This window comes from Gymnogyps californianus, chromosome 5 (assembly GCF_018139145.2).
Source record: "Gymnogyps californianus isolate 813 chromosome 5, ASM1813914v2, whole genome shotgun sequence".
In the NCBI taxonomy this organism is placed as follows: Eukaryota; Metazoa; Chordata; class Aves; order Accipitriformes; family Cathartidae; genus Gymnogyps; species Gymnogyps californianus.
In genome coordinates, this window is record NC_059475.1 from 36,459,735 (window position 1) to 36,482,680 (window position 22,946).

General features: G+C 36.7%; 1 protein-coding gene across 1 annotated transcript in view; it reads left to right on the top strand.

The window, feature by feature from the left end:
- RASGRP1 (RAS guanyl releasing protein 1) overlaps positions 1–22,946 on the top strand; it is a 44,098-nt gene that overhangs the window by 15,152 nt on the left and 6,000 nt on the right. Inside the window, exons 3-15 of the mRNA XM_050898086.1 lie at positions 3,953–4,058; positions 6,795–6,857; positions 8,739–8,870; positions 9,962–10,115; positions 13,336–13,509; positions 14,250–14,366; positions 16,084–16,359; positions 18,602–18,682; positions 19,295–19,399; positions 20,389–20,498; positions 21,154–21,298; positions 21,994–22,030; positions 22,637–22,783. Of these exons, the coding sequence (XP_050754043.1) occupies positions 3,953–4,058; positions 6,795–6,857; positions 8,739–8,870; positions 9,962–10,115; positions 13,336–13,509; positions 14,250–14,366; positions 16,084–16,359; positions 18,602–18,682; positions 19,295–19,399; positions 20,389–20,498; positions 21,154–21,298; positions 21,994–22,030; positions 22,637–22,783 (1,647 nt within the window). The remainder of the gene's footprint in view (positions 1–3,952; positions 4,059–6,794; positions 6,858–8,738; positions 8,871–9,961; positions 10,116–13,335; positions 13,510–14,249; positions 14,367–16,083; positions 16,360–18,601; positions 18,683–19,294; positions 19,400–20,388; positions 20,499–21,153; positions 21,299–21,993; positions 22,031–22,636; positions 22,784–22,946) is intronic.

Sequence of the window (22,946 nt, forward strand, 5' to 3'; positions counted from 1 at the left end):
AATTGGATTGTGCAACAGAGTGGCTGATGGGCCTAGATTAGGATATTCTTAACCTTGTGTGTTCTGAGTCTCACATATGCAATGGAACTTTTGTAAATGTAGTTTTTAGTGGCTTTGTATTACTACATAGATAATGAAATATTTAGCCCTAAATGTCTTTGTGCTTTCACTCATGTAGTTAAATACTGGAAAAGTATATTCAACTCCTGCTTCCTTGTTTGTTTCAGAGAATATTTATTGAAACATCTTAGTACAATAAGGACATTTACAGGAGGAAAAGCATGTAACCAGTGGGTTATTTGTATTTTGCTGTAGCGAAACAAAGCTAAGGCTTATGCAGTATTTTGCAGCTTTCTTTAAGGTAAATTGACTAACTGAAACACACCCATTCCACTTTATTTAGTATTCACTTAGTGGTTTTTGCTCAGTAGGGTGTGTGGTTAGAAACAGGTATACAAACGGAAGTGAAAATGAGTCTCAAAGTTTTAAAACGAACTGCTGGAGGTTCAAGAGAATGCTGCAGAGGCATTCAGAGACACTCTTGCAACACAGTCAGGAAAGCCCTCTTATTGGCTCCACCATTTGCACAAAGATAGTTTATTATAACTTTGGTTACTTGCTTACACACAGCTATGTTTAGCAGGTTAGCTCTCTGAAAAGAAGTGACCTAGTGGTCAGAGATGCAAAAGACCCAATGACAGTTCTGAAACCGAAACTGAGCTGGAGTCTCTTCTCACCTAAGCCCCATTTTTACCCATTTAACTCCATGGATTTTTTTGAATTATGAATTTGTGAAATACAAATGGAAGAGGAATCAGACTCAATGTTTTTCTTTTTAGTAACATTTGCTATATCATGGTGTATGTACTTGAAAAGTACTTCCTTTTAAAATGGGGCAGGAAGATGACATTAAATATTTGATACTGCATGTATTTGTAAAATCATGTGCTGCTACAATTCCATGCAGGCTTGCTGTTCAGTGCTGAACTGTACTGGGAACCGTAAGATTTTTTGCTGCAGGGTGTTTATTTTGGTTTTTAAACCATCACTAATACCATGTTTTTCTTTGCGGAGATGAGCCTTTTAGTTGGGTGAGAGAATGGAAAGCACAAAACTTAGTACTGCTTTAATGTGTGCAAAATAATTTTGCACCTAGAGAGACCTAGAGGACAGAAATTCAGCCTGGAACCTGGTGCCAAGTGGTACCTGTGTTATGTCATAGCAGAGGATTTTGGAATACGTACAGAGCAGAAACTGCTAGGAGAGAGAGTTATTTGCTGTCTTTGTCAGCTGGAGATGATCTATATTGAGCATTTCTGAAAAGCTGGTGATTGAATTACAGCTGTATATACTTAATAGTATGTGTGTACATAACCATTTGGCTTCCAAGGTAAGCATATATTGAACTGGTTTTCTGATTAAACAAGAGCTGTTGGATGGAGGCCCTGGCAGAACACCCAAGTTTTGTGAAATGGATGAAAATTGATACAAGCCTCTGTGTGCAAGGCCTAAAATAATTTTACTCTTCCTGAAGCCACTGGTAGAGTACAAAATACCAAATACTAAAGGCCTGAATAAGTGTTGATTCCTGATGTCCCAGCCTTCCTCTGCAAATTCCCCACTTCTCTGGCTGAATACTTTGCTGTTTTGCCCTCAGTGCACCTGCTGTAATACCTGGGCAGTTTATATCCCAGAAAGATTCTTTAGGTAATGAATGAAATTATGTGAGAACATGAACAAGGAATGCATAAACTTTGGTTCATGCTATAAAACTGAGAACTTGTAGTATAAGTCAAAAGGCAGCTCAAGAACTTTTAGTTACTGGGGGTCTATACTGCTCTCATTTATGGGGCTGTAGGACAGGCAGACTTTCCCCTCGCCCATATCGCTGTAGGTAGAATTGCTCCTTACAATTTAAGTGTAACTACAGAAGGTAGATTCAGAAAATGGTCTCTCATGTTCAGTGTTGAAGATCACCTGATGCATAAAGTTCTCATTCTGGGCTTGATAGTGCTGAGTGGGTTGTTGCGTGTTCACATAGGCATGCCAGAATTTACTAATCAGGATTTTTCTGCTTGTCTTGCCTGAGAGGCTGTCTGTAGTAAGATATTTCAAGACTGTTTATTGTATTGAGTTTCCTCCAAACTGACTATGCTTTTGCTAGAAGAATGAAGTTACCCACACCAGGTATATGATACCCAGCATGTCCTCTGCTTTCAGGGCTTCAAACAGTCAGCTAAAACAATAACTTCACTTGTAAACTACAGATCTGGGCCATTCTGAGTCACCTTCCTACTAAACTACATCTACTCTGCATGAAATAGAGTCAGCCTGTCTGCCAGCTTAAACTAAATTTGATGGAAAGATAGGAATCTCAAAGAATTGCTTGTGTAGAAGAGAGACATCCAGATCGGTGCCCACATTGGTGTAGGGGCAGCTGTGTGAGCCCAGCATTGGTTTGATTTGATTTGCTGTCTGGCCAGTCAGCCTGGATTCAACCGCAGCATGTATTGCTTTTGTGTAGCTGATAGCTTTAAGCATGAGTGAGGAGTTATGGCGTTGTTGTGGAGAAGAGAAGGAAAAGACTTTCAGGGGAGAGTAGAGTGATAAAGGGCTTGAATAGGGCTATTGTGGAGTGAAGAATAGAGGAGACAGATCTAGAGGAAATCAGGCTTTATTAGTTCTACCAAAGATCCAATGTATTGTTCAAAAGGAAAGGCCTGGGCTCTGGGGTTCTCTCTTCACATTTGGTACCTTCCTGTAGAAGGGCATGTTTCCCTTGCTCAATGACTAACATGGATTATATTGTTTTGCAAGTGGGCTAAGTTTAATGTTGCTTTTTGTTGTTGTGCAATTTAAAATTTTTGATTTTCCCCCTCTAGTAATAGATGCCATTTTATATGCTGCAAATCTGCTGTTTCACGTACCTCTTCCATTTTGCCTTATTGTGCATTGCTTCTGTATATTGTTCCTGTTATTGCTATTTTAAATGATAACTACATTTATCCTCATAGAGGACAATGTATTTAAAATTATTTAAAAAGGTAGATTTTCTTTTGTGTTTGAAAGGATGTCTAATTCCAATTCAAGCTACTTAGGTTGTCTCATGGCAGGCTGTAGAAAAACATCATCTGTTAATATTTACAAACACTTTCACAACTGTGTTTGTTACAGAAAGGGAAACTTTTTTAAACATTCTGCTACATTTGATGTCCTTGATCTTTTCTGAGTATGGAAAAAAAACCCCACAAGACCCAGAACATAGATGTAGTCTGAAAACCTTCTTCAAGTGAAATCCTTGTAACGCATAGTTCAAGGAAATGTGTTAGGACATTTAGGTCCACCACCGGGAGTATGCATAGGTTAACCTCTGGGCTTCTGCATACTTTATATCTCATTCCATGCACATCTAGGTATAGATCCTAACCTGTGCATGTACTTTAGTGTTATGTATGTCAGCTGAACAAAAAGCCTCACAAACACTTAAGAATATCGCTATTCTGTTTGATAAGTTCAGTCATGCCGCTGACTGACAGGTATGGATCAGTAACTGAATTCCTTTGCTCTGCAATTCATTAATTTGTTTCAAAGGTTATACTCATCTGGCTAAAGCTAAGCATTTAAGTGTATTGCTGGGCTGAGATCATTATGTATAATTATCTGGGTATTTTGAGTGCTTTTGAGACAGCTGCTTTTTTTACTTGCCTTTTTTTTTTTTTTTTTTTTTTAAGGGTCTTCCAAATCCTGGTAGTGAAATATAGTTGTTGGTATATAGCTCTCATCAGAAAAATGATGCACTTTCTAAGTTAGTAAGTTACTGCTGTCTTTGAAATAGTGTAGGTGAACAGGCCTGATTAGAATTAGTATTCTAATTCTTGCAAGAGAAAAAGCCTCTTGCAAGTTGTTTACCAAGGTATACCAAGATTTCAATATGAATACTTCTTTTTTTCAGATTTAGAAGGAAATGCATATCAAAACAACCAGCTGCTAAAGATAATTCTGGCCATGCATCAGTTTATCATCTCCTCTGCAGACATGCTCCAGAAACTCATTGATCTATATCCTTTGTAATATTCACATGCTGTTGAGGTAATATTAGATAACTTGACAACTTTGAAATGGGTAAGTAGAGGATATTTAGTCTATGGGTGTATTACTGTTCCGCTAATTAAACAATATACTTGTTGTTTACAGTTTTTGGTTGTATAGTGTGTTTTTGTTTGGTTTAGGGTTGGGTTTTTTTGTTTGTGTGTTTGATTTAGCTTATCATCCACAGAAAAAAAGATGAAACTCCAATTCAGATTTTAAGTAGGATAATGGCCCTCCATTGGCTGTGGAGGGAATATCTAGCAGGTGTTAGATTAACGTAGGCACCTCAGTTAGGTACTGTGAACCTGGGCCTAAGTTTCAGATCTTTCTCTCTCTTTCTGTCCTCCATACAAGTAGAAGAGCAAAGAACAAAAGTGTAATTTTTTAAAATATTCTGATTGTATCATCTGGAGATGAAAATTTTCAACAAATATTATTTCTCACTCACTCAAATGCACTGAAATAAATCATAAGCTTTTCCTTCCGATTTGTTCCCATTTGGGGGTGACTGCCTGGACCTATACATGTGTGTTTCTGGCTCATTAGATTTTTCACAACGAAGCTACTAGATCATATTGGCAATACTAGCCTTTCTTAGGAATTTTTAATTGTGGAATATATTACCTGACTTCTTAGGTTTACAGAATTTTTACTCCTAATTAGATGAGCACAGTACAGGAAGCAGACCTGACATGCTAAGAATCTCCAGCCAATTTTGGTACAATTTAATTTAGATAATCCTTTCTTCCCCCAAACTCTGTATCTTAACTGGCTTTTAAAAGCAGCATCATTTACAACAGAGCTTTACTGTGGTGTTGGATTCTGACTGTCCTGCTGCTTCTCTAACCACAAGTGTTAGGTCAAGTGTGCTAAGCTACAACTGTGGTGTAGTGTTGCATTTAACTTAGGCTCATGTGCTCTTTGGAAATGAAAGAAAGTAATTGCTTGCATGTTTCTGAGAAGTAACGTTTTCTACAGTCAGAGAAGTGATTCAAACTTTTATCAGACTTGCATATTTTGCAAGCTTGTTTTTTTGACTCTGTGTATAGCTCCCTGTAAAGACATTGAAAGGTAAAGACAGTTTTGAATGGATCAGATAGTCTGGGCTCTTGTATTTTGAAAAACCTTGCAAATGTCCCAGTGTCCTGGTTTTGGCTGGGATAGAGTTAATTTTCTTCTTAATAGCTGGTATAGTGTGTTTTGGAGTAATGTTGATAACACACTGATGTTTTAGTTGTTGCTAAGTAGCGCTTATCTTAAGCCAAGGACTTTTCAGTTTCCCATGCTCTGCCAGCAAGCAGGTGTGCAAGAAGCCGGGAGGCAGCATAGCCAGGACAGCTGACCTGAACTAGCCAAAGGGATACTCCATACCATAGAACGTCATGCCCAGTGTATAAACTGGGGGGAGTTGGCCAGGAGGTGCGGATCGCTGCTCGGGCATCGGTCAGCGGGTGGTGAGCAATTGCATTGTGCATCACTTGTCTTTTCTTGGGTTTTATTTCTCTTTTTTTTTAATTTTCCTTTTCATTACTGTTATTATATTTTATTATTATTGTTGTTAATATTATATTTTATTTTACTTTAGTTATTAAACTGTTCTTATCTCAACCCATGAGTTCTACTTTTTTTTTCTGATTCTCCTCCCCGTCCCACTGGGAGGGGGGAGGAGCGAGCGAAGCGGCTGTGTGGTGCTTAGTTGCTGGCTGGGGTTAAACCACGACACCCAGTTTCACCATTTTCCATCGCCTAAATTACGTGAGTGATTTTAGGTGGTTATGGATGATTTGTAAGCCATCTAACTTCAGACATTCAGTTTGGGGCCCTTCAAAATATTTGGGAACTTATTCAGACCTCACTAGTTCTATAGTAAGCCTAATTTAAGCACTTAATATGGGTGCTTAAATTGTGGATGGTATGTCCCTTCAGTTGCGGTAGGTTTAGGCTGCAGTTTATTTCAATCAGATTGTGGGAGGATCCACAAGGTATTTTCATTAAATTATGTTTTTTGGTACTGAAAATGTGGGTGTAATCTACAGTAGAAGAATCAAGATATGCATAATACATTTTCCAAATGGATTTTCCATGTCTTCAGAAGACATTGGCTACAATATCAAAACATGTTTTGTAGAGCTAATAGACTAAAAATATGGATGTTTCTTTCCAGTTATTCACAGCAAGTCAAATGAAAACTGTTGCATAGTTAGAAAGGTGAGGTTAGCAAGGAGAGGCATTTCACATTTTTCTTTACCATTGTATACAACTGGTTATGTTTAAAAGAAAATAGCATCTTTTTTGAAAAAGCTCCAGTGAATTGTAATTAACTGAAAAGGATTTCTTCATAAAAGCAGTAATTGATAAATTTGGTATTACTGTTTCAAATTTTAGTGAGATGTACAAGTGCATGCGTTTTATTAGAAATTGTGAGGCATATTGCAAGGAAACATGTAGAAAGCAGAATCATTTCACTACTTAACACTACTCAGTACTTGGGCGGCTACATCAGTCTTACTCATAGTAGTCATATTTACAGTAAACTTTTGCTAACGATCTTGGGATATACTTTGTATACACTGGCGTAAAACCCTAATCTGATATTGTATGCAATCAGTAGAATGATTCCTGTTGCTTACAGGTAGGGAAGTATCAAGCATATTACATTTCATATCATATGTGAATGGATGTGGTTTTCCTTAACAGTTTTCTACCTATCTTAATGCTTTAGAAAATAAATCTTCCATGCTGTGTGTAAAGATATGCTATTTTGTGAGGTAAGAATATTCTTGCTTGGTAGCTATTAATCTGCAGCTATACATGTGCCATACATAAGAATGCTTTTGCATATCTTAAGCTGACGTTAAAAAGAGAAACCGCTATACTGCTTCAGCTTTTCAAGGTTCACTTTAGCAGCTTTGCACAAAAAGGCCCAACTGGCTTTGTGCAGTTCCATTTAAGTCAGTGCATGAATTGTTGGGTCACAGTTTTGACCTGTGCCTGTATGAATCTGTATCTTAAACATCAGTGAATATTGACAGTGCTCAGGAATTAGTAGCATTGTGTCTAATATTATTATATAGGTCTATTAAAAAAATGAAGTGGGATGTTGCAGCTATTTTTATATTAAGCAAAACTCTATTGTATTTGGTAGGTAATTCTCTTTAGTAATTCTATTCAGTCACTTGCAATGATCCTGGATCCTCTTTTTTTTTTTTTTTTTTTTTTTTAAATTAAGTATCGTAAAGTTTGATATCTCAGTTTAGAGAAAACAGAAGAGAGGAAAAAAAAGATGCAACTCTGATAATAGATTAGCATATAATATCTCTTTTTTACACAAAATGGGAAATAAGTAGTAACAGGAAAGTAAAATTTGTTTTAAATGGTGATGATTTTATTATCTCAAAGCAGATTATTGATTAGGTCAGAATGCTTTGGTATTGTATGTGATCTGGGAACATTTTTGCTTCTAGGCAAATTCATACATACATGCATCCATAAGAATGTGCATTTCCGTTTTTCCAAGCACAGATTTTTACATGCATGGGTGTACTGGGTCTGGCTGGGATGGCGTTAACTTTCTTCATAGCATCCCCTGTCATGCTATGCTTGGCATCTGTGAGTAAAACACACCAACGTTTTAGCTATTGCTGAACAGTGATTGCACAGCGTCAAGACTTTCTGTTTCTCACTCTGCCCCCCCAGAGTGTAGGCTGGGGGTGAGCTTGAGGTTGGGAGGGGACACAGTTGGGACAGCTGACCTGAATTGACCAAAGGGGTGTTCCATGCCATACAGCATCACGCTCAGCAATAAAAACTTCGGGGATAGTCATTCCAAAGTAGCTGTTGGTCAGGTACTGGCTGGGCATCTTGTGGGAGATGGTGAGTGATTGCCTTTGCATCACTTGGTTGGTTGGTTGGCTTTTTTCTTTCATTCAGTTATTAAACTGTCTTTATCTTGACCCACACATTTTTCTCACTTTTGCCCTTCCTGTTCTCTCCCCCATTCTTCTGCGAGGGGCAGGAGTGAGCGAGCAGCTGGGTGGGTACTTAGTTGCTGGCCAGGGTCAACCCACCACAATGGGTGACAAGACACATATAGTAATTGAAATGCAAAATATATGACTGAAACAATTTGAATGCCCAACATAGAAAAGTGTAGTTCTCTGAAAATATTTTGTGCGTGTGAGACTGAATCACCTGTAAACTATTGAATATATTTAATTAGTAAATTTTTCTTCAGTTAATAGATAAAATTCTGACTAGCATTGTGCATTTTTTTATGTCCAGACCAAATAATTTCAAATTTTAAATGAATATATAAAATTATCTATTTAATGAAGAAAAAATCAGCATGCATATTATCTAGATAGAATGTGAAACTAGAAATTTTAATATTGAATTTATTGCAAACATATATGTAGTATAGTTCTGTACAGCATTAAGCCAGGTAGTTTCTAATTAATTTTTAATCTTGAAATTTTGATTTTTCATAAAATCAAGGTAGCCTAACAAAAGCATCTAAAAGCAAGATTTATCCCCTGAAGTTGGTCAAGAAGAAATACAACTCATAAACAGGAGCAATAATCTAAATTTCAGCCTTACTGATGTTAGAGCAAAACCTTTATTTTTGTTTCTGTGTTTTCAATGTGCAATAGGTATTGGATTACAGAGTTCTGGGTTATGTTCAAAATGGACTCTAAACTATCCACAACTATGGAGGAATTTCAAGAACTGGTTAAAGCTAATGGTGAGGAGTTACACTGTCGTCTAATTGACACAACTCAAATGTGAGTGTCAAAGTCTTAATATGCTTGGAAAACAAACTTTTGCTCTGAATTTCCTTTATTCAAATATAACGTCTCTCCAGTATAGCAGGATAATGGTCCTATAGTGGGTTAATTTTAATGTCATATGTTATTTATCCTTAGAAGAGTTTATACATCATTATAGATGAAAAATATATTACATAGAGGAATAGAATGTCTTTCAAGAATGGCTTGGGCTGAATTTAACTGTTGCATAGACTGTGCTGATTCTCTATGCTAGATAAAGTTTATGCTATCCAGGGAACTTAGAAAATTTATAGAGGCCCAAGATTTGAAAGATCACTTGAAGTCAATGAGAAAGGAGAATACATTTTGATTGGGTAACAGATGAGGTAAAAAAAGTGTGTTTATATTTTTAACACCAGAGGTAGGTGGGAAGATATAGTTTATTACATTGCCAAACTCTTGATACTATTTTATGTGATTTTAGTTATAAAATTACTTGTCCAGTCAAGAATAAATCCTACAGCTATACATCACATAGTTCTTTCTTGGGAAGAGAACCTGCTTGTTATATGAGAGTAAAATAGTTCTGTGGAACTGTATAACAGTGTCAATTCATACTTTGGTTGGAAATGCACAGGCAAAAGCAGAGTAGAATTTGGCATACATTTTAAATCTGGTTATGAAAGAGGATATTTAGTTTTTCATATCCAATTAAATTTCATTACTCCATGGGTGAATAGCATAGGGGGACAGTTCATACTCAGAGGCTGGTCAAGGAGATCTGTAAGAATTATTAAATGGAGCAGGCCTGGATGTGTTCAATGAAGACCAAGTTATGGACAGCAGTTCTGGAAGTGCAATATATAATCTCATGCTGTTTAGTAATTGTACTTACGTGCTACATCAATATAATAAAGACTTAAGAATAATGTTTTGTCATATAATCTTTAATGCATGAAGTGAGCTTGCTGTTTAGAAATTCAAGTAATTCACTTTTTATTGCAGTAAGACATGAAAACAACGTTACTTTTGTATTAGGGAGAGAGGAAAAGTTTGCTCTTCAGAAAATAACTCAGGGTAATTCTGTTTTAAAATCTGTCTAAAAGAAATTCTAGGGATTGGTCTAGAAAGCTGACACAGCGTGTAAAGACCAACACCAGTAAGAAACGGAAAGTCTCGCTTCTTTTTGATCACCTTGAGCCAGAGGAGCTGTCAGACCACCTTACCTATCTTGAATTTAAGTCTTTCAGAAGAATATCAGTAAGTGATTTATTTTTTTAAATTTATTTATTTATTTATTTTAAACAAAGGTGGGAAGGTCGTAGAAAAGATGGGAGGGGGTAGTATTACAAGATTAACCCTGCAGTGCAAGCTGTTGGACAAGCTGAGTCTGTGTCCAGACTCTTTTTGTTTTACTAGTGTTGAAGGGGGCCAGTGGTACTTATTCTGAGTACATACCCTTTTGCTGCAGTCATCTGAGAGAGGGAGAGTGAACTTTTTAAGCAACTGTGGAACAGAGTCGGGGCAAGGTCAGTTGGAAGGAAGAGGAGTAAACCATTTGATCTTCTTCCAAATAATCTCTTTTTGTTAGAACAAGTGATGTCATTGGGCACAGGAACAAGCAGCCACTTTGACTCAAATCAGTAATCAGGGTGAAATGGGATGAAGGAAACTTGGAATATTCTCCTAGAATGCACACCTCCTATGGCTGTAGGAAACAGTGCAGCGTTCTTGTGCAGTGACTAATGGACTGTCTGCATAGATGATGTCCACTGGACTCTGCTTGCCATTTTTGATTGTGCATAACAAAATAAAGACTAGGGATAAGAAAGCACTTAAGAAAATGCCATTTTTTAGTCTAAGGGGCATTTAAAACATTTTATTAGACAAGCTTTCAAGTACACAAACAATTCTTAAGGATTTATCTCATTTATGTTTTCTTTCATTTGATTTGTTTTCTCAGCTATGTTGGTAGCTGATAAGATGCTAACTTCCCTATGCACCTTGGCTTCACTTGCATCCTTGTATGCTACAACATTACTTCTATTCAAACCTGATACAGTTCACACATGGAAAATAAAAGTGAACATTAGAGACCAAAATCTAAGATGGTTGCAAAGTCAGTATGATGATAACAGTGAAAGCAAGGGGTTTTAGGGTTTTTTGTTTGTTTTGGTTATTTAGTGTTTTTTTTTTTTTAAACACTACAATGAAGTCTTGCAAAGAAAGGGGCTCTCAATAGATTGTGGAAGATTTCACAGCCGTGTGTTAGTGTACTTTATTTTGAGCTGACAGTACATGACTCTCTGTGTTTTGTGTTAAATTCAAAAAGCCATAGAACAAAAGTCATGCACAGGTTGGTGCCTGTAGGCAGTAATAATATGCAAAGCTTATATAACTCTTAACATTTTCAAGCTCTGTGCAGACATAAAGTAATTAATGATTAATGAGCATAACAAGTATGATTGCAGTCAGTGTCAGATGTGTCATAGAGTTCCAAGTTACATACTCGTATACATTTTATATGCAGGGTCCCTGCATATGTTTTGGTATAAATTGAGTTTACTGAGACCTCAGATCAGAAAATAATGTGTAATTAATAAATAGCTATATTCATTAACTCTTTGCAGAATGTGTTCATGCTATGCTAAGCCACAGAATCCTTTTGTTATTCTAACATGGCAGCATATACTGGGAGAAAGGCTGCAAATGACCTGCTGTGTTATCAGTCACTGGAATAACTATTCATAGATTCGCCCATTTGAAAGTCAGAAAGGAATACTTGATCCCCTGAACATATACAGCACACAGCAAAATCTTCCACGAGACACCATGTATCTTGCAGCAAAGAAAAATGCAAGGAGTGGTGTTCACAGAGTAATGACTGCAGGTATGCTGGTGTTTGGAAACCAGTTTAATTTATAGTTATAAAATACTCTTTTGTAAGAACCTGGATTCTGCTTTCCTGTTGAGGCTCATAAGATAGTCATTGCAATACCAGACTCTTGCATTATTTGAGTACCTGGACTTCTTTAACGCATCTGCAACTAACAGTCTTGTTACAGCTGACCTCGTTAATAAATTCTTGCACTAAAATTATTTTGAAACCTTAAGTAGTATGTTAGATATAAATTTGTTCAGCATTTAAAAAAAAATTTCTGAAGGACAGAGCTGCTAAGAACAAAATATAAATTAATCAAACTGATTCATAATTGTACTGAAGCTGCTATGAAGTCCATAATTATGTAGTCAGATATTGAAAAATTATCTATCTGTATGGAGTAGTTGCTTAAATTTCAAGATCCAGCCAAATCTGGCTGGGGTTCAAAATTCAAACAATACTTGTAGTAAGTACTATGTAATCTCAGAGACGGCTCTACTTATTACTGTTAATGTTTCTTCCATTTTTAATGTAATAAGAGGACAAATCCAGAGATGCCTGCTGTCATATCTGCTTTTTAAAGTGTTAATAGTTCTTATTCAATGGATGGAAAAAAGTTAAAAAGTGGAGAGAGAGTGAGAGAGGGAGAGCAAGAAACAAACAGCAGCCTGACAATAAATGACCTTTTCTTAGGCATCAATGCCATTCAGCATATTCCTGTGGCCTTAAGAAAGGAATACATGTCTGTTACAGCTATGAATGTTTTTGGTAAGATGTTAGTATTAGTGGTCATAGTAAAGAATGGACGTATAGATCCCATGTCACGTTTTCTTATGATTCAAATTCTTGTGTATTCTTGTTAATGGATACATCAAGAGAACGGATAAACATTGCATCAACAAAAACAGATGGTTGCTTCTCTTTGATCTTAATGGGAAGAATGGCTTAAAAAAATCTGTTTGTCACATACAGGTGTCTACTGAACAATTTTAGATCGCTTTGGTTAAATAAGAGAATCTCACAAGCTGAATTAAAAATATTAAGGAATCTGTGACCCTCATTCTTAATGGTCTTATCTCAGTTTTATATTAATCTCATTGAACTTGCTTTTTGTATTAGTGTAGCTTAATTCAGAAGTGTGCCCTAGCTACACGAACTGAACACTTAACTTCCTTAAACTTCCTTAAACTATCACTGAGTTACTAGATTACACTTTAAATTCAGTTTAACCTTGCCTGTAGAAGTCTAGCTTCAGTGAATCTATGGAGCTGCTGAGGCTGAGAGGAAAGCCCCAATTCTATCATCCTTAAGGTGTATAAGAGCCAAGGCTCCTGAGATATACATGATGCAAATGATGTGATAAAAATTATGGCAAAAAGATGCTTTCAATTAATTCAATTAGTTGAAGCCTTCTGCTTTGAACTGAACAAAGCTTTGACAAAGAAGAGATTTCAGTCTTATGGATATTTAAGGTGTAAAATATATCTTGTGTATTTCATTTGAAAAGCAGACCTGTATCTGCACACAGATCACGAGGTATATGAAACTGTAGATGACTTTTCATTTACACTTTTTTTTGTTTTTTGTTTTTTTTTAAAGTTCTCGGATTATCAGAACTACATTGTGAATAGTTGTGTGAAGGAGAATCCAACAATGGAAAGATCAATTGCTCTTTGCAATGGTATCTCTCAGTGGGTGCAGCTAATGGTTCTCAGCAGACCAACACCACAGCTTCGGGCTGAAGTGTTCATCAAGTTCATTCATGTTGCACAGGTCAGTTAAATTTTGACATGGGTGGTGTTTATTTTGTCTTTCTCTGATACAGCCCTTTAGTTGCTCTTCCCACGCTACTACTGTAGGGTCAGCTGGGCATGTTGGCACTGGTCTCCTGGTTCATACATACAGCATGCATATTTGTGTATGCTGTGGTTTCATACCAAGTATTCAGATATTACGGTGTCATGGCATCATGACTTTCTCATATCCATTCTGAAGAAAATGTTTTCACTGAAAAACTAGACTTGCTTTTGAATCAGCTGATGAGATTCCAGGCTGTGACTGTGTACCTTTCCAAAGCATGAACCACTATCATGCCTTTGGCCATAATTAGAGGCATTTCTACCAGATACGCGTTACTGGATAGAAGCAGAGCTATGGTCATATTGGTATTCTTTGTATACTAATTCAACTGCAGTCATAACCGAGATAATAGGCAGTGTTTCCTAGTTGTGGTAGACTGTGGGAAGAGAGAGAAGTACTGAGGAGGTACTTTGAAGACGTACTGTGTCTGCAGAATTAACATCTGATTTAATAACAGTAGAATAAGTACATGTTACACCCAGTAAAATCACAACTCATTACCAAAATGAATGAAGTCAAATGGATAGTGGCACAAAACTTGTAAGACTTTAGAGGAAGACAACAGAGGAAATGTAGAATTTGGATGTGCATATTGAACAACTTGAACCTTTAAATAATAAATACTGATTTTTTTTTTTTGTATGTCAACACAGAAGCTCCACCAGCTGCAGAATTTCAATACATTAATGGCAGTGATAGGAGGTCTCTGTCACAGTTCCATTTCCAGACTCAAGGAAACAAGCTCATGTGTTCCTCATGATGTAATTAAGGTTGGTATTGCTCCTCTGAGTTTTACAAGTAAGATAACCTTTAACTTTTCTGTCATTGCACACACAAAAACCAACCTTACTTCATTGGATAAGATGGAGAGAAAGGCAGAAAAAAAGAAAAAGGAAGACTTCCTTTGGTTTTAGAGGGTTTTTCTTTGTCATTTCATCTGTACGACACCAGTTACTCGTACACTTCCAACTCCACCTTTCTTCAAGATTTGTATAGCTTCTGTAAAGTTTCTCTTTTAATACTCAGATGTGACAAGCTGCATTTTCATTTATATGCAGTAGTACAGAATAGCATTCAAACATGAAAGCAGAGAATTCGATCCTAGAACACTTGAGAACAAGACTATTGTCATCCATAGGAACACTGACCTTCCTGAGTCTATGAAATGCTAGCACAGAGCTAGCACTTTGAGTTTAAAACTGAAAGGAATGGTTTTGTTTATCTGATCTTTCCCTATGACAGATTTTATCTAGTTCAGACTTGAACAAACTTAGCCCTAATACACACACATTATAATACAGTGGAATGTTAGGAATCAGTTGTAATTTCCAATTAAATTCTTGTGAAATACAGATGGATATATTTTTTGCTACTAAAACTGTGAAGGAAAGCATATTTTTTAGCAATGAAATGGCTTCTTAAGAGACAACTTCTTAAGAGATTAATATGCTTTATTATTTTATCTTGTTTGGGGCCTGAAAGATTTCGTATAGGTATCTAATGAACCTGTTTTGATCACAGTATGATCAGCCTGAATGAACAGTGCATACCTGGAGTATAGACCAGAAGTATGACCTCCCACTGATAATGGCTGCAGCTCTCAGGATCTATAAAACCAGTTAGCAAGCTTGTTTTAGAAGCATGTTGTTTGACAAATTTTGTCATTATGAGGACTAGACTGCATGTGTCCATCATTTGAATAACTTTTTGTATCAAGAAATTGTACACAAGCACTAATAGAAAGAAGGTAAATAAAGGTTGGTAATTAGTGACTTGAGAACACACTTTAACTGTAACGAACAGTTTGTGAAGGTTAAAAATCAAGGGGTTAGACAGGAACTTCCACAAGAAAACATTGGTCCATTGATTTTATGATGTTAAGAGTCAGCTTTGTACCTGTATAGTTTTAAACAAGGGAAATATTTATATTGCTAACCTTAAGATTCATTTGGCCTTTACAACAAGTCCAATGTATTGTTTCTTCTTTGTTTCCATGGGAAAAAAGTTTTCTTAAAAGCACAGATGTGCCACCTTGAACTGTAGTAGGAGTTCTGGTCACGCTGTGATGGGACCATAGCACAGTATAGGGTTTCTCTGCCAGGACTTTCCAATTCCAGCAATGCCAGCTGGTGACCTGGAAGCCAGAGAAGTGCATTCCACATTTTAAGATGAAGGTGGTTGCTTTTATGAAGGTCAGAGGGCTTGTGCTGTGCTTATGCATTAACTGCATACACATCTCCTTGATTTGAGAGGATCCTATTTCTTTTCATTGACTAAATAGGGAATGTAGGAAGACCAGCATTATAGATTAGGCTATAGATGGGTGAGGTGAATACCTAGATTTCATTTGAAGCCTGAAGTTTTAAAATCCGTTTCAAGAGTCATTGCGAGTAAACCCCTTAACGATAACGTGGGAAATTCTTGTGCTGTATGACCAGAATAAAAACATTAACCAATTTAGATTTTTTGTTTTCTTTTCATTTTTAGGTGTTTAATGAAATGACGGAACTGCTTTCATCTTACAGAAATTATGATAGTTACCGACGTGCCTATAACGAGTGCAGTAACTTTAAGATCCCAATCCTTGGGGTCCACCTGAAAGACTTGATATCACTTTATGAGGGCATGCCAGACTACTTAGAGGACAAAAAAATTAACATATACAAACTATACTCTCTGTATAACCACATAAATGAGCTGATACAACTCCAGGAAATGCCACTTCCCCTGGAGGCTAATATGGACCTTGTTCATTTGCTTACAGTAAGTCTGTTAGATGAGATAAATACTTGCATTTTAAAAATAATTTCATATACGTCTCAAACAACTAAGTAGAGAATTCCATTAATTATAAATACATAATATTGTAAGACTTTTTTTTCCTTAAGGAAATGTACAATAATAGAAGAAGAGAAAAAGTTAGTGATACTGATTTATCTGGCAGCAAGAGTAGAGGTGCCAGTTCAGCAGTGTGCTTTCAATTATTTCTATAAAGGAAGGAAATACTTATTTCTGCTTTGCTATAGTAGTATGCATTCTCTCTATACTTTCACTAAGGAGGCGCTCTGAATCCTCTGCTGATTAAGCCTAAATAGGGACACAGGTAGAAAGCTCCCTTAGATGCCCCTTGGAGGCAGAAGATTGCATACAAAGCTTGCTTGCGTTGAACACACAAACTTTCACATAAAAGTTCGGTCCCTCGAGATGTGTAGGGTTAAACATACCACATTTCTAGCCAAGTTTCTTCTGGTACTAAAAAAACTGTCTAACATAAACATTAGTCAAATATAGTTGTTGTATTACTCTTCCAGTGTCATGTTACTAACAAAATTGATACTACCTAGGACGTATGTCACAATAGTTTTAGCTTATCCTAGTAAGTTAAAATACTACCTTTTATTAAAATAGTAAATCTAGCTTTCTTGTTTTTCAGTTTTGTTTGGCCTTAGCAAGTACCTCAAGCTTGGAAAAACTAGATAGACTGCTTCCACTTTCTGGTTACAAGCCCTGTTTCAGCAAAAAGCTAATAGATAAAAATGCTTATGTGCTTGAGGTTATTTGTACTCTCTGGGAGCACTCGTGTGTGAAATTAAGCACATATGCCCAGGGCCTGAAATAGACCTACATAAAGCGGTGAATTTCTTCCTGCTAAATGTTCTAAATGTTTTGTCTCAAATTATTGTAAGTCCCCCCCCTTTTTTTTTTTTAAATAATGTTTTATAAAAATGGCTATTTACAAATATGTAGAGCTTTCGCCACCATTTCATGTAGCTATATATGACAGGACATGAATTAAAAGAAATACTTCATTTCAAAGCAGGAGCTTCTAATCTGCTAATATTCCAGGGCACATAATTTTCTTGTTTGTTCCCTGATTTTTCCAACAGTCTTTCTCCTTCTTCTGTTTCCTTTAGTCATATGCTTTCCCATTAGCAGGCAAATCAGTTTGAAGAGGTGTTAGTAATTACGTACATAAGTCAGTAATTCGTAGAAGTATCGTAACATTTGGACTTTCGTTTTTTGAGTGTCAGAAACTACTTTAAGATTTCCCCAAGAATCTAAAATTACTCACTATTATGACTACAACAGTAATTCTTGCAGTTGTTGACAAGAAAGTTATTGCGTATCTGCAATTTGAGTAAGGTTATTCATTGGATAAAATAGCATATTTTGGTTTCTTAGTTCATATACATATGACTGCCATGATCTTGACTCTCTGTGACAAGTTTATATTTTCTGTGGACTTGCCATAGATTGAGGCTTGTAACACATTTACGTCTGATTTTTCTATTCAGTCACGTCTAGTGTGAATATTTTCATGCAAATATTCAAAAAGTGTCATGTTACCAGTCTTCAATCTTAGTCTGAAATTTGTTTCCAGTCAATAAAATATTTGCTATACTATTTTCCAGGACACATACAAAAGCAAAGGTATAAATTTGATAATTTTTTCAAATTCCTTTATTTACCCAGGTGTAATGTTTCTGTCAACTGCTGTTGACAGCTAAAGGTTCTCACTAAATATATGCAAATCCATCTTTTATCCTCATCATATACTTCTTAGTTCAACATGGTCACATCTGGATTGGATAAATATGACATGTTTAAACAAGAATTTTCTGAGAATTTGAGTTGATGGACAGTTTCATTGGAATGGTGCTTTTGTGCTTAGTTGCATGATAGACCACTTGAATATTATGGGAGTAACAGGTTTTTTCAGGTTACTTATTAACTGATGGCTAATTATGCCTACAGTCACTTGCTGTGCTAATGACTGTAGCTGTGTAATGTTACAGATTTCCAGATAATGGCAATAACAGTCTGGAATTTAGAAATGTACCCATTTCAAATCACTGTGAACACCTGTGCAGCTCAAGTGCATTTCTTCTAGGTGCAACCTAAATTAAAAATTAATCCACCAAAAAATACTAATGCATGCCAGGAACAAGTTTATCAAGTAGTAGTGACTGTTTTGGGATTAAACTAATGTTGTGTTTGTTTTCAGCTGTCCCTTGATCTTTACTATACAGAAGATGAAATTTATGAGCTTTCATATGCACGAGAGCCACGAAGTCACCGAGCTGCCGTAAGGACCTTTACAGATTCTTAACAAAAAGATTTTTTTTATGAGTAATGTAACTTTTATCCCTTGCATTCATTTAATTTTATTTTATGCTAAATTGAAAATATTTTAGGTTTATAGACTGAGCAAAATCTGTTAAAGCATAAATTAGTTGATGATGAAGCCTAAGCTAGAATATACGGGAGAGTTAACACCATATCAGGTTTTATAATATGAACACAAACACAAATGAAGTTACTTGTGTAGAGGCATGACATCAGGCTCAATCTTGGCAATTGATACTGATTCTTTTAAATGAAGAATTCTTATGTGACTCAGATGATGAAACCCATGAGTGTTATATTGTAGTTTTGTTCCTGTTTTATAAATATGGAAAAGACAGTGAATTTACAGGGCTCTCAGTGAACTGTGACAATTTAAGGAACGACCATTGTTTTGGACAGTTCAGGGAGGAGCTTCCTCTGAAGTACCATGTAATTATCAAAAGTACAATGTTGGGTCCAGCAGGCATTTCTGCAGTCCTGTATTACATAGTCCATTGTCACAAATAAAAGAAGTGTAATACTGAAAATCTTTCCATGTGGTACTAATGAAGTTCCATTCAATTTATTCTAGCCTTTGACACCTTCCAGACCACCAGTAGTTGCAGACTGGGCCTCAGGAGTAGCCCCAAAACCTGATCCAAAAACCATCAGCAAACACGTTCAGAGGATGGTAGATGTAAGTATGGTGGGCCTATTTACCTTACATATCAGTTGTAGCCTTAATCTCTAGGTTTGAGAAGATACAAAGAAGGAAGAAAGTACTGGACACATTCAAAGCTGTGCTGAGTTTGTAAGCACTTCTGTCCTCACATATAGATATTTCTGCCTAGCTGTAAATAGCAGCAGCAGCCCGTGAGGCATGGAAGGAAATTCCTTAAATGGCTAAGGAGCCAGTGCAGAGTGTGAATGCTGGTTTGTATACTTCCAGAGTCATTCTTCCAAGGAGCCAGGGAGTCCATTTCTACCAGGGACTCCAACATCATATTTTGTGGAGTCTGAAAGTGGGCCTCTCAATGGCTTTGCAGCCATTGCTTTTTGTCTCTCTTTTGGGTCACCCGCTTTACTGGAAACCATCAAGTAAGCTCAGGTGATTGATTCCAAAACTGATGGAGAGAGAGAGGTAAAGAGTTTGTCTTTGCATCCCTGCTTCATCTCTTTTCCTTCTAAACACTTCTAATATTGCTAGGTATTCTTTGATACGTGCTGTTTTGGAATATATTTCTAAATTTGGCCTAGGTGTGCTCCTTGCCTTAGGGCCAGAGACAAATGGTAATGTCGTTCCACAAGTGGTGACCTGATGAAATAAGCTAGGCGGCTACACTGATTTGGCTACAGAGATCATCACTGAGAGTACTAATTGAGAGCATTAGTACAAGTTGTATATGTAGGCCTGGGCATAATGATCTTAAAGTGAAACTAAAAAAGAGCTGTCATTGTGTAGTGAAGCATTTAGTCTAGCCTATGTTGACTTATCTACGTTTTGCTACAAATCAAGAAATCATAATGCTTCTTTAGTTTCCAGCAAAAAAAGCAGTTAGACTGTTGCACTGTTTAATAGATACTGGGAGAAAGTGGGAGAGGAAATCCGTAAATATTGTGGAGTCTTTCTAAAGCGGTAATTCAGCCCATCCTCGTTATAAACTATTCTACTATTATCTTGCACAGTCTGTCTTCAAAAATTATGACCATGATCAGGATGGATACATTTCCCAGGAAGAATTTGAAAAGATAGCCGCTAGTTTTCCATTCTCATTTTGTGTAATGGCTAAGGACTGGTGAGTACCTAGTTCTGCTTATCAACTTTGTAGCATCTGTTTTGGGAGGGGTTTTGGGGTTTTTGTGTTTAAATTTTATTTCTATCATTAGGGTGGTAAAATCATTGTCTTCACCCACAAATAGAAGGGAAAACATAACTGACAAAAGCATCTTCTAAATGTGTTGTGAGTGACATCTTCATGAGCTTACAGCAGTGGTAACCAGGCTGATGTAGGAGGAAGAACAGATAATAGAAAAAGAAATATTTTTTTGAATGATACTCAGTATATACTACTAAAGAGCTTTCCTAAGATGAACCTGTCCCTCAAAAATAGACAATTGGCAAATGTGTATTTTAGTCAAATTAAGAACATTTTTCTTAACATATTAAAGCATGGAAAAATACAAGAGTAATTTTTCAGAGGTTTTTTATGAAGTAGTTTTGAGGTTGCATCACATATGCAGATGTTTCGTTTATCCTTACAGGCTGCATTTTAAATGTGTAGATAAGCTTCTGTAGACCTTGGGAGCAGTTGCCAAGATTACTGAGATCACTGTAGGTTTTGGCCCATGAAACTATTGCCATTACAAATTGTGAAGAAAGATATGTTTAATTCTCCTTATGCTTTTAAGAAAATGTATGTGTCTCAAACAACTTTTCTTGTTTATTTTCAGGGAAGGTCTGATTAGCAGGGATGAAATAACAGCTTACTTTATGAGGGCTAGCTCAATCTATTCCAAATTGGGACTTGGCTTTGCTCACAACTTCCAAGAGACCACTTACTTAAGGCCTACTTTCTGCGACAACTGTGCTGGATTTGTAAGCTTACTTTTTAGTAAATTATGTTAACGTTGTTTGGAATAATGCCTTTTTTTATCTCATAATCACCATGTGTCACATTCAGAAATGGAGCTATATAGAACACCAGGCTTCTGCCTGTGTAGCTTTTTAAGGTACCCTTTACACCCCTCTTGGCAGTACTATTATCTGTTTAAACATGGCTCCTACCTTGTGGTGTTCGGTTGTGTCACCAAACACAGTCTCAGGCAAGAATTCCAAATCCAGAGCCTTCCACTCTGTGGGGCTGTTAGAACTCATGTCCTGGTACAGACGTGACATGCCCCCTGCCTATGGCACAGAAAGATTTAGTAAAACTGACTGTCCTACCAATCCCCAGTTTAGCTGGGATCAAACAAGGGCACTGAGATAGAATTCTCCATCTACTCCAGCTCCACAACTTCTCTGGGGGCTGTCAGATACCTAAAGACTAGCTCAAGGTATTTTGTTTGTTTTGTGATTGAGGAACACACATAAAATATTCTGTTTACCTTATGGTAAAGAGGTAAATAGTTCATATTTTGACCTTACCATTAAAAGGGTAGGAAAAAAAGATATTCTGCAGGTGCTCAGATCTTAGAAATGAGTGGAGCTTTTAGTGGATTTTTATATCTGGAGGTATCAAATGTGCAGAGAAATATATTAATACATAGTCTTTCTGTTTGTTTGAATTTCAGCTATGGGGAGTCATTAAACAGGGATACAGATGCAAAGGTAAGGTACTTTATACTTTGTTAATCTATAATTGATGGTGAATGACAAAAAAACCTAATCATCCTGAGATCCATTGCTATGTCTATGGACCTATTTAGTCTGACCTCTCAGGGAGACGAAGACTGATTCAGGAATAGTATGACAGACAGATGGTCCAGAAGAAAGGCAAAGATGAAGGAACTCATAACTGATAGCTCTAACCCTTTGCAAAACATCGGTGAATTCAGAGGGTTTGGGAACAGACCCTTCTATTCCAATGGGCGCAAAAACTAACACTCTGTGAAAACTGTGCAGCACATTCACAACGTGTATTTTGCAGAGTTTTCTTCCTCATACAGGTATCTGCTTTCTCTGCAACTCCTACAGTCAGAACGCTGTTGCGACTGAATGTTGCTATTTTGTATTTTCACAATGAAAAGGAGTTTTAGATGTATATAGCAAAGGGATGTCGTTGGTCTGTTTACCAGATGTATGTTGTTACAGGTAATGCATGTAGAGAACACCAAAGAAGTTTTTTTGCTTCCTGGGGAGGCAACACAGTGTGAGAGCTGATCTTAGATGCTGCAACAGAGCCACTGAATCATGTAAACTTTGTTTTGTTTACAGACTGTGGAATGAACTGTCACAAGCAATGCAAAGACCTGGTTGTGATAGAGTGCAAGAGAAGACCCAAAACTTCAGTTGCAGACAGCAGCCCAACATCTGCTCTTGCTTCAAGCCTCTGCCCAGTAGGAGTCAAAGAGCAACTCCATGGTGAGAAAAGATCACATTAAAAAGATCGAAAGATCTAGATAATCTTTCCTTTGCTCCTTTTTCTTTTAAAGCTGAGTTGTACAGCATCGTTTTAGGTTTTGTTAGTTAACTGCAGTGTTTTATCAACATGTAAACTAGAACCAGGCGTAAGTGAGCCTGTACC